We start from the raw sequence: 12,324 nt of genomic DNA, 5'->3' as shown, positions 1-12,324 counted from the left end.
GGGTGGCCACTAGTGGAGAATTGCTTTGTTTAGGAGAAAACTAGGGAAAACCATGAGCTGCATATGGAGCAAGTTGGGATCCGGCAGAACAATGGCAGGATAGCAGTAGAAAAAACCCGTGGTCACCACTGATGTCCAACAATGTGCCCCTATGATACCTCTGGAGCACAAGTGCTATATGGGTAGAAGCCATCATGGCACACTACATGGTAGGCCCAGGAAGGGAAACAGTGATGCCTATAAGAGGAACATGGATGGGCCACATTGCCTGACATTGTGGGGTTACTAGGACAACACTGTAGCTACCAAGAGAGTAAAGCCTATGGGACTGCCAGAAATACTTAGAGTGGCCTGTGTCAGAAGCTAGAGTTTCTGGATGAGGAGATGGGCACCAGAGCTAAGTCATCTGTGTGACACCTGCAAGGTAATTTATGAATTAGAAATTATTATTATTGCTGTCTTCTTATAGTGTTCTGTAGGTAAGAAACAATCAGAATTTCACTTTGATCCTGATATGATATGAGAAATCTTCATCACTTTTTGGATAAAGGTAGTTCTTTCATTCTTCTGGGAATCCATTAGGATATATTTGGGGGACAAGTTGATAAGTGATGTAGGTCCTACTTGATAGTGTTTTTCTAAGTGCAGCCACCATACTTTAGTGTCAGAAACACCCAGTTCACTTGTTACAAATATGGCCTTATCTGAGACAAACTGAATCAAGCTGTATACTTACTTCTTTTTGCCTTTTTCTTCAGAGTAATTTTCATGAACACTAAGGTTTGAGAACTATTGCTTTATTTTCTCAGTGAGAAGATAAATCTCCTAGCTGAGAGAGTGGAAATTAGGGGAGAAGTAGAGGTCTTGCAAAGACTGGTAAAAGTTTGAAGTATCCTCTGTAGGGAACACTGGATAAGTCTTCAGGGATACATAAAAACATGGCGGAGCAGCCCTGGTCCCAGCTGAAACTGCAGACCTTACATTTAAGATGATAATAATCCTCATGGATTGTCCGCAAAGCGTCTTCATGGTTATCATGTATTTATTGAGGGCATAGTGTGGCAACCATTTGGTAAATATGAGCATTGATATAAAAGAGGATACAGAAAAGTATATAATAGTTTCTATGAGCAGCGTGTCCATGAAGAGGTGTTAAAAATGATTGAAGAAGACAATTGAGGTGATATAAACCTTATTTAATACTTCATGAAGTAGACAGTCTCGGAGAACTACAAAATGGGGTGGAAGGCAAGAAGCTTTTATAGGATGAATAAAAAACAAGGAGAAACAAATGGAAAATATCTGATTGGCTGGAGCCATGGGGTCAATCTTGTTTAAGGTAAGAGGCCCAGAGTTGGCTTGATCTTTGGGGATTGGCTAGCTGGATATAGTGCATTTCTGGTCAAGCAGAACATTTATAGGGACACAAAAATTATCTCAGTTTTGGTTTTCTGACATAGTAGTTTCTGACCCTGGGAAGAAGCACCTCCATCAAGGGTCTAAAAATGTATTTAAACAGAGGCACAAGTCATGTCTTGAAAGAGGCCCCAACATGCAGAGCTCGGATTGACAGCGAAGTCTCCATTTTGTTGACGCTTTTCTACTCACATTGATACTATAGTTCTTGAGTAGCAAGAAAAATGCAACCGTTGGTCATCATCAAACTGTCAGGACCAGAGAGAGTGGATGTGCTGGAGTCTAAGGAAGATGTCAAGCAATTTCTGCTTCCAGTCATCAGCAAGATGCAAGAGCGTATTACATCTTGCACTAGAGTGCAGTGGAGAGCTTATGTGCAGAGTTAGTTGTGGAAAATGGGCAGTCTACTCATCCGAATAAAAAAACAACTGAAGGCCTCAGAGGAAAGCACTCTGAATCATCTTTAGAATCCAAATGATGGAGTTGATTATTGAGTGACTAAACGATGCAAAGGCCAAAGATAAGGCCAAGGAGATTCTAAAGATGGCAGTGAGGTATTGATCAACCTAGTCTGTGTTGAGGTGCTTTGCTCTTTCTCGTGTGACTGAATAGCTTCCTGGAATTTTGGGTCTGTGTGTAACACATGATACTTAGAATTGGATTTCTCCAGCTCTGGAGGTGCTGAAGGAGCTACATTATTTCTAGAAGCCAACTCCATGAAACGACTGCTAAAAAAGCTGAACAAGGGACCAGACTTCAGCTGGGGGTGTGAATGGGGCTGATATGGCTAGGATGGATGGCTCAGATGAAGGAGCAGAAGATAGTATTATCGATAATTTGAGACTTAAAATTCTGTGTGAGGCCAAAGAAGGAGAGACGTGTTTTGTCCAAAATTTTAGTTTCATGTGACTCACTAACTGAGGTAACTGGTCAGTTTGTTTGGATAGCCTGACTCAGCTTTCTTTGAGATAGAAACTGGAATAGAACATAAGGTCTTGGTATTCTCTACAAGTTGATGGAATACCCTGGTGCATTTTTGGGGATTCTGGGCATCCAATGAAAGAAGTATTTATAAAGGCCCTTGAAGGGTTGGGGGAAAAAGTGAGGACTGTCTACATTGGACCCTACAATGGAGAGGGAATAGGTATCTTCAAGGTTCCATAAGTAGTCCAGCCATAAGTTAATTTATGGAGCAGATGACAAATATTTGGGGTCGAAACCCTACCATGAAGGGAAAAAACTGTTGCCCTGTTAATAAAACTATTCATTTTCTTGAAAAAGAAAAAGGATACAATAAGTATTGAAAGCCTCATTGGGGGAGGGAAAACAGGCATTTATGAATGGCATTAACAACACCACAAGATAATATTAAGTTAAAAGATAAATTGAGTGATAGTGTGTAAATTCTCCAATAAGAAACCAGGCACTAGAGTAGTTGATAAAATAGGTGGCATTTGGTGCCTTAAAAATATGGTAGGATTTGTAGGAGGAGATCATTCAAGTCAAGAGAAGACATCATCACATAAACAGTTTATACTACCCCATGCATGCAATACCATTTACAGCACTGTGAAGAATTAATATAGGAACAAGATACCTTATTGGTTCCCAAAGACATTACAATCTAACAAACAGAGCCCAGACTGATCATGGCAAGTTCTTGGAGTGGTGGAAAGCACAATGAAGGGAAACTTTTGAAGGTGCTATGGGAAATAATGTGGGGTAAAATAATAAACAAACAAATAAATAAATGGTATGCTTCGTTTCAAGAGTTAGTAACAGGGTTGTATTTAGGCAACATGGAAAGAATAGTCAGCAACTGAGTCTTAACAACAGTGGCCTATAAAACTAGACCTAACACCCATTTCAGGTGTGAATACTTTTCTTTGGTTCCAAAAAAATTTTAACCACTTTTAATTTCATGAGGCCTGTGCTTCACCTAGCAGTATAAATAAGACACATCTGTATATATTTGAGTTACTAATAATTTTACATTGATGGCTTTGAGAAGTTCATAGGGAAGGGAAAAGTGCTACCCACACCCGACCGCACCCTTTTACAAGATAGATGTGTACTAGGGAGAGCTTGGGAGACAGGTTTAGATTTTGCCAACCATCTTCCTGAGCAGTGACAAGTTGAAGATGGCATTTAAGAAATTGCATTCAGCAAAATAAAATACACAATATTAACATATATAGCAACCCTTCCTGTAGCAAATAGTAAAACCTGAGAAAATGCAACAGAATGACACCTGTGGATTGGAACAGGGAAGAGAGAAAAGTGGGAAAAAATTAGAGTCACTGCCACCAAGGAAGGCATCCAGGGATCCACACGTAGATACTGGGGATCTGTGGGAGGGACACTACGTGGGACAAGCAGAGACTCCCCTTTCAGCCGGGACCTGACCTTGAGCACCAGTGAGATTTGAAAGATGGTGAGCAAGGCAAAAATAGTGCAGAGACAAAAATCATGCAAACAAAAGAAAAGAAAAAAAAAAAAAAGGAAGGGAAATGGAGGGAAAGAGAAGGGAACACTAAAAATCCCTGATGAAGGGGCCAAGTGGGAGACCCAGCATAGTGCCTTCAAGTGTCCAAGAGTCCGAGATTTCCATGCTGCTACAATCCACTCTTTCTAAGGTTGAGCCCCAAAAGAAGGACTTGGCTTGAATTTTCACGTATGGGAAAATAATACATATATTTAAACACTAGAATCACTCTCAGTGCATCATGATGCTATGAGACATTTCTGAAGAAAGAAGGACAGGGGTAGGAGGTCATTATTTATACAAAGAAAAAACAGTATCTCTTGTCCCAGGCTCAATGCAGGCCATATGCCCTTTGATGGGAAAGAGAGAATCTGTTTCACTATTTAAATTGCTATTTCTCAATTTTTTTGAGAGGTTTAAGCATATAGTTGATGTTTCACAAGTTATGTCTGCTTATTTTGCAATTCTGTAGTGATTAATATACTTGAACTTTTGCTGTTCTTATGTTATTTCCTAATATCCTCCCATTACAACTTAAATTTTTTTTAATGTTTATTTATTTTTTTTGGGGGGGGGTGCAAGCAGGGAGGGCAGAGAGAGACAGAGACACCAAACATGAAGCAGGCTCCAGGCCCCGAGCTGTCAGCACAGAGTCTGACACGGGGCTCGAACCCACGAACCGCGAGATCATGACCTGAGCCAAAGTTGGAGGTTTAACCAAATGAGCCACCCAGGTGCCTCAAAACTTTTTTTAATGTTTATTTATTTTTGAGAGGGGGGAGGGGCAGACACAGAGAGAGACGTAGAATCCCAAGCAGGTTCCAGGCTCTGCTCCATCAGCAACAGAGTCTGACACGGGGCTCCAACACACGAACCGTGAGATCATGACCTGAGCCAACGTTGGACGCTTAACTGACTGAACCACTCAGGCACCCCTCCCATTAAAACTTCTTAAAGGAAAATTTATATACATGTTTATATGATGTATGTGACAAGAATACTCACAAAATGTGACATTCACATTTAATCCACTTGTATTGAAATCTTCCTGTGAACCAGTGTGCGACGTGTTAGCATAACACACTTAGATTACCCTTGTATCATTGCTGTGAAGTAAGCGCTTTAAAAAAAGTTTTTATTTTGAAGATATGTGAGGATTGCCTTTGACCAGGCACTTGGCAATTCAGTAGTTTAGAGAGGAAAATATTCAAATGTAAGAAAAATTTCAACTCTTACATTAAATGGTAGAGGCATTTGCCTTGAGCGCGTTCTTACAGGAGTGAGGCATTTATAGCTAATGACATTTTCACAATAAAAATTGATGGCATTAAATATCGTATGAATACATCGTCATTAAAAATTAACTTTGATTACAGGTCTTAATTTTCTGAAATTCTGTAACATATTAGTGTGTATGCTTTTATATGTGTGTTATTTTGACCATTTGGACGGTATCAATGAGAAACACTAGCTTATCAACAACTTCATTGTTCATACCAGTACCTTAGGTAGGATCACTGAAATATTCTTTTTAAAAAAATTTTTTTTTACATTTATGTATTTTTGAGAAACAGAGAGAGAGCATGAGCAGGGGAGGGGCGGAGAGAGAGGGAGACACAGAACCTGAGGCAGGCTCCAGGCTCCAAGCTGTCAGCACAGAGCCTGACATGGGGCTCGAACTCATGGATAGTGAGATAATGACCTGAGCTGAAGTCGGACACTTAACCAACTAAGCCACCCAGGCGCCCCTGAAATATTCTTTACAGTGAACGCATGCAAAACTTGTTTCCATTGTAAATCACTAAGGTAGCAGTTTCTGTCACGAATGCTTGTGCATGTATGTAAATCTATGTCAGGTTTTACAGACCGCCTTCTAAAAACCTACATGAAACTTGGAAAATTATTTGTAGAAGGTATTTTTTCCTTCAGTATTATCTGTATGTTCCAAATAATTAAAAGGTAGTTAAACTTGCTCCTTGGAAAAAAGGTTTTTATTGCCAAAATTATGGATCCATAGGAAGTTGGAGAATACAGTACAGAGAAGTCTGGTTTTCCTCAGTGGTTACATTTTACATAACTATAGCACAATGTCAAAACCCAGAAGTTCACATTGATCCAGTGTGTGTGTACAGTTCTAGACACTGTTCTAGACACATTTTATCACATGTGTAGATTGTGCAACCACTGCAATCAAGACACGGAACTATTTTCTCACCACAAAGATCTCCTTTGTGCAACCCCCTTTATGGTTGTCTTCCACCATCTGTAACTCCTGGCAATTGCTAATCTATTCTACATTCCTATAATTCTGTAATTTCAAAAATTTCATATAGATGGAATCATAGAATATGTGACCTTTCAAGACTGGAGTTTTTCACTCAGCATAATTCCCTGTGGTCCATGCAAGCTGTTGCCTGTATCAATGCTCTGTCCCTTTTATTATGGAATAGCATCCCGTAGTGTGGATGTGCCTTAGTCCGTTTGACCGTTCACTACCGCAGAAACTTTTAGGTGTTTCCAGTTTGGGACAGACACAAATAAAGCTGCTCTGAACATTTGTAGACAGGTATCTGAGACTTTTTTTTTTAATAAATCACCTTTCAGAGCTGAGCTAGGAGAGGCAAATAAATTGTCCAGAGCACTGAGAAATTTTCCAAACCCAGGTGTTGTTACTTTATCTCCTGTGCTATTTCCATGATCCCCTGGTAACTGAGAACAAACCGTTCTGCAGACAGTGGAGAAAAGTAATGATTATTTTTAGCATCGTGTATGCACATTGATTCACTCATTCATTTACAAAAATTACTGTTTGAGTACTCAGGCCCTGTGCTGGGGCAAGGTGCCTTCCCCATGAGGGCTTTTACAAAATACTGCATTTGTTGCATAGAGGTAGCTTGCTTTATGTTTGCTGCTTTTAAGAGTTTCAAATTTTATTTCATTATATTATATTATATTATATTATAATTTTATTTTTTAACAGCTTCAAATTTGAAACTGGAAAATATTTATTTAGAGTTAATGTGACTGCTATAATAATATTTAAATATGTAGTTTTAAATTTGCTGAAAGATCTGGGTTAATATATTTTGCTTTATCATTGGAAAGCAATTCTGAGCATGCATGCCTAAATACAGAATCTATTTTTGCAAAGTGTGCAGTTCAGTACTCCTTTCAAACAGAGGTGAGGTTCAGATGGATTTTTACTTGTAGCTTGTTCACAAATTAATGATTTCTTCTGCTTATTCTGTGTTCCTTTCCTCCAATAGCATAAAAAATTAATCAGCCGTCCACAGAGTACCAAAAGAATTTCTACAGATCCTGTAGGTAAGAAATATTTGCTTTGTCCTCATTACAGTGGTGCTATTTTTCCTCTTATATTTTATATGTATATGAATCATTGTATACAAAAGGATAGAAGGAGTGACTTTGCACAAACAATCATAAACAACAAATAAATGAGTTTTTCTTTGGAAGTCATGTGCACATAAACCATGTGCACAAAACATTCTCAAATGTGAATGTAATTAAAATGGTTAAAATCTACAAGAAATATGAACCTGCTAAGTATTATTTTACAAAGATACCTAGTAATTGCTTAGTTTGGTAAATAACTACAGTTTGTTCTGAAATGTTTTCTATTAAATTGTGAGTTAAGATGTGGTCACTTCAATTCTACATTTGAGGCCAGTAGATTTTAATTTTCTTTTACATTTATTTATTTTTGAGAGACATAGACAGAGCACAAGTTGGGGAGGGGCATAGAGAATCCGAAGCAGTCTCCAGGCCCCGAGCTGTCAGCACAGAGCCCGACATGGGGCTCGGGCTCACCAACTGTGAGATCATGACCTGAGCCGAAGTTGGACACTTAACCGACTGAGTCACCCAGGAGCCCCAAGGCCAGTAGATTTTAAAGAGAGGTATATTGGTATGAAACCACAAAAAGGAAAGAAACATCTAGGAGTTGATCATGGTTATGCATTATTCAGTTACATAACAGTGATAAAGGCTTCAGGGTAGAATTTAACATTTTTATTCTGCTTTAGGCTTTGAAACAATTCATTTTATAATGTTAATGGTCACTAAGGCAATACTTTATTGGCCTTCAAAACTTGAGTATCTTTCAACTACCTTGTGTCAGGCCCACGGCTGATGGCATAGCATTCCATTCAGGGGTCACCTTTGCGAATTTGTACAGAAAATGTGCAGGCTTTGCTGAATTACTTTAAAAGTGAGGATGGGCATACACCTTAGGGTTATGCACCATCTCAGAGGCAATAAAAACCGTTTTCAAAGAAAGAGCAGATGATGTGGCAAAAACAAAAGTAAATGTACCAAAGCCAAAACCAAGAAAACCCAACCACAAATCTAAAAAAGCAACAGTGGTAGATGAAAGCCTGGTAAGTTTAGTCGTGTTGTTAATGTTTGAAGAGTTTGATGCCCACAGAAAAGCGTTCCCTCTACTATTGTCAACAACCGCCAGAGACCACAAGGCTATAATCTTTCCTATGTGTACTAGGAAGTCCTAGGTTGCGACAGTGTGCCATCTCTCAAAACCAGGCTGCTAAGGGAAGGATGGCGGCAGATGAGGTTATAGCAGGCTAAAACTAGAAGTTTTAAATGCCAAGTTAAGAAGTTCAAGCAATAGGAGGAAGCTACGTGACACGTATTAACAAGAAATGGGTAAAATCAGATTAGACTTTGCAACCGTCTAGGAGTTGATGGAGGACTAAGGTGGGTCAGCACTGGTAGCAGGGATTTAGACTCCTGGTGCCTGCAATACTCCAGAAAAAGAGAGGTGGGACATGACTGAGATTGTCAGTAAGGCTGGTCAGGAGGGGAAATATCTGAGCTATATTTAGAGTTAGGACATGGGTGTGGGGGTTAAGAAATAGGCATTGAGAAATTTGAATAATGTTACATGTTTCAGCTTACTCAGCTGAGTGGTCATATTCACTAACAAGTGCACAGAGTGAAGAAGGATCGGGTGCAGACAGAAAAAGCCCAAAGCTGATTGTGACTTTAGAAATACGGAGCTCGGGTTGGCTGTGATATATACTGGTAAAGATAATTAGGAGATGAATCGTCCCAGGGTTTAGGGAAACAAAGCCAAGGATGAAGATATACCAGGGCTGGTATATTTCACATTAGAGGAAATGGTTATGAAAGTGAATGTTGATGAATTCATTCAGGGGAGAGGACAGAAAAAGAAAAGGCCAGATAGAGGAAGTAGTAATTCAGCAGAATCAGGACGAAGAGAGTCAACGAAAGGGAAAGAGAGGTGCGGAGAATGAGGTCAGGCCACGGAACCCGGGGGAGGGAGTGAAATGCTTTCTGAAAATCAGAGAAGGTGCAGACTGAGAATCGTTTGCTGTGAGATGTAACTAGGAGAGCACTAGGAAGACCAGAAAGAAAGGATTCCGCAGAGTTTTAACAGACGGGGAGAGGAAGGCCTACCCATGTAGCCTGAGTATATTGCATGAGGGAAGCAGAATGTTGGTTCGAAAGTGACAATGGAGAGCGAGGGTGCGTTGGCTCTGTTTCCTGAGTAGTTTTCACACCAAAGTGGCATGATTCATAGTGTGTTAAGTGCAGTGTATGTGAGTAGGTATCTACTCACAAAGGAATCGTTGAGTGAAAGGTACACATGCAGAATGCTTACTAACATCAGACAAGAGTTGGGATAGTGGTACGGGCTTGGGCTGGGGCACAGAGGCAGGAGGATAGGAGGACTTAGGGGTTTCACTGGGAGTGATAACTGGGAGTAACACAATGGAAAAAAAAAGATAACAACCAAACAATAGAAAAATGGAATCATGAGTTTAGGCGGTAGACCTAACCATCTTCCAGGATGTATTCAGAGGAGATGTTTGTGGTTCCAAATAGTTCAAAGGTCAGGGGAAATGTTGGCATAAAGGACCTTCCACAGAACTGCTTTTGGGGTTGAATCTTGGGGAGTTTGTGTGTGTGTATAGTTGGGTGGTGATGAGAGGACTGTGTAGTGGGTATAATTTTTTTTTTTTTAACTTTGTTTGCTTATTTATTTAGAGTGTGAGTAGAGGAGGGGCAGAGAAAGAGACGGGGAGAGAGAATCCCAAGCAGGCTTTGTCAGAGCAGAGCCCAATACCGGGCTCGATCTCCCAAACTGTGAGATCATGACTTGAGCCCAAATCAAGAGTCAGACACTTAACTGTCTGAACCTCCCAAGCGCCCCTCTGCTGGTATAAGTTATGTATCAGATCGGTACTAATTAAGAAAAATAGTTTTGAACCTAGAAGTATCCTTTAACATGGTGCTACTTACTCAAAGTATGGTTGGGGACCCCAGTGCCAGCATCACCTGGGAACTTGTTAAAAATGCCAAATTTTACCCCTACCCTAGTTTTACTTCATAAGAGTCTCTGGGGCAGTGCCTAAAATCCATCTCAACAAGCCCTCCTGGATCTCAGGGGAGTTAAAACCTGAGGAGCATTTCTAGTCCCCCTGCAATAGGTGATTCCCTCGGGGAGAAGACCCCCGAAATGGCAGGGATCCAAAGGCTTTCAACAGTGGGCCGGAGAGTTTCCAAATCTTTCCACTGTTCAGAGGCCAAAGCAGAGAGCCCTTAGACTTCCCATGCACAGGTGTGGATGGTTAGATAAGCACGTGGCCCGAGAAAGTGTCCTAACCCTGCGTGTCCCTGTGTGCCTGACAGAAGCCCTATGGGATAACTTGCTGTACTGGCTGGCAGAGGAACTCTCCGAAGAAAATGCCACCCGCCTCTCCTCCTCCCTCCCTCTTCGCCACAGCACCGTCCAGCTCATCAAACTGAAGACCCCTGGTGACCTCACAGAACAGATCCATGAACTCCTTTGCTTCTGGAAAAAATCACTCCCAAATTCCACCGATAAACTTCGCCTGCTGGCTCGTCATCTCCGCAAGATCGGCAGGAATGATCTTTCCGAAGAGCTCAGATTCAAGTGGGATAACAGGTGTTCCCTGAGCCACAGCACTGGTTTGATACAACCTAGTAAAGCCGGGTCACTCTTTCTTTTGCCCTAGAGAGGGGGTCATGGTAGGTTTTAAGGCTTTTTCTGCCAACATTTTACTGGCGGTTTCCAAGTAAAGTTGTTTGAAAGGCGTCTTTTTGATAGCCGTGCTATGTGAGACAGGTGGAAAAGCACGAAGCAGATCATAAAAGGCGTTCTTGGGTTTGAGGGCTCCTCTGTGGTTCAGAGGTATACATTCTGCAAGAATTATTGTCTTGAGTTCAGCCAAATTTAATAGCATTTGTGGTAGAGCTTGCTCTGTTTACATGTTAACAGTTGAGGTCGTTTTCTAAGTGGAAAGGAAAGATAGGCTATACAGAACCCCCCTTTTTATCGTTATCTACATAAAAGTAAACTAGTTGTGCCAGACTCCAAGCAACAAATTCACATTATGCACATGCTGTAGAGCCTGCAGCTAACAACACAAAATAAACTGGGTTGCAGCGACCTGATGCTGATGATAGCAAATCAGTAAGAAAACAGAGAAGCTTGGAATAAATTAAAAATAGAATAACATCCACCATCCGCTGCCACCGACTTTTCTTTTCTTAAAAAGGTGTCTTGAAATAGGGAAAATCTCGTGTTTTATTAGTAGTGAAATGAGGCAGTGCAGAGAACATGAAGTACCATTGGAAGAATTCAGGGCCTTTTTACCTTTGGAAAACAACCTACTCTTAGATCAGTTTTCACGGAAATCTTTTTTTTTTTTTTCATTTTTTTAAATGTTTTTTTATCTTTGTGAGAGAGAGACAGAGAGAGCACGAGCGGGGGAAGGAGCAGAGAGGGAGACACAGAATCCGAAACAAGCTCCAGGTTCTGAACTGTTGGCACAGCGCCCGTCACAGGGCTCGAACTCACAAACTGTGAGATCATGACCTGAGCCGAAGCTGGATGCTCAACTGACTGAGCCACCACCCAGGTGCCCCAGTTGTCACAGAAATCTTATTAAGTAAGCCCTTAAGTAAGACTCATCGTTAAAAAAAAAAAGCTGTAAAAAGCCACAAAACTAAAAGAAAAAAAAATAACAATTACCAAAGCCCCTCCATCACTGATGAACCCTGTTGATGTCTAGTGCATAAGCTTTGAGACTTTGGGAAACCTGAGGCTTTAGCTTTAGCTAAAACAACGTGATATGAATGGGGTATGACATGAGTATTACCATTTCATTCATACAAAAGCATCACGGCCTGGGCTTGTCAGCATCAGTAGTGATTAGCTTTGATTATTAAATATGAGAAGAATTAATGAAATCACATGAAAAGTTAAACACTTATAGGGCTCTGAATTTCAAACACCAGATTTCCTTCTACAAATTAACCAAGGAGTTAGATTCCCATTTGGTTACACATTGAAAAAGAGGATTCCAATTTTCAAATACATTCCCATTAAGAAACAGTCA

The 12,324-nt window shown here is 40.5% G+C and overlaps 1 protein-coding gene across 1 annotated transcript in view; it reads left to right on the top strand.

Annotated features, from left to right (window-relative positions):
• DTHD1 (death domain containing 1) overlaps positions 1-11,445 on the top strand; it is a 65,480-nt gene extending 54,035 nt beyond the window's left edge. The window contains exons 9-10 of the mRNA XM_058722885.1: positions 7,168-7,225; positions 10,592-11,445. Of these exons, the coding sequence (XP_058578868.1) occupies positions 7,168-7,225; positions 10,592-10,938 (405 nt within the window). The 3' untranslated portion in view covers positions 10,939-11,445. The remainder of the gene's footprint in view (positions 1-7,167; positions 7,226-10,591) is intronic.
• Positions 11,446-12,324: the final 879 nt, after the last annotated feature.

The sequence above is a fragment of the Neofelis nebulosa genome, chromosome 3 (genome assembly GCF_028018385.1).
Source record: "Neofelis nebulosa isolate mNeoNeb1 chromosome 3, mNeoNeb1.pri, whole genome shotgun sequence".
Lineage (NCBI taxonomy): Eukaryota > Metazoa > Chordata > Mammalia > Carnivora > Felidae > Neofelis > Neofelis nebulosa.
This window is presented reverse-complemented; position numbering and strand designations above follow the sequence as displayed.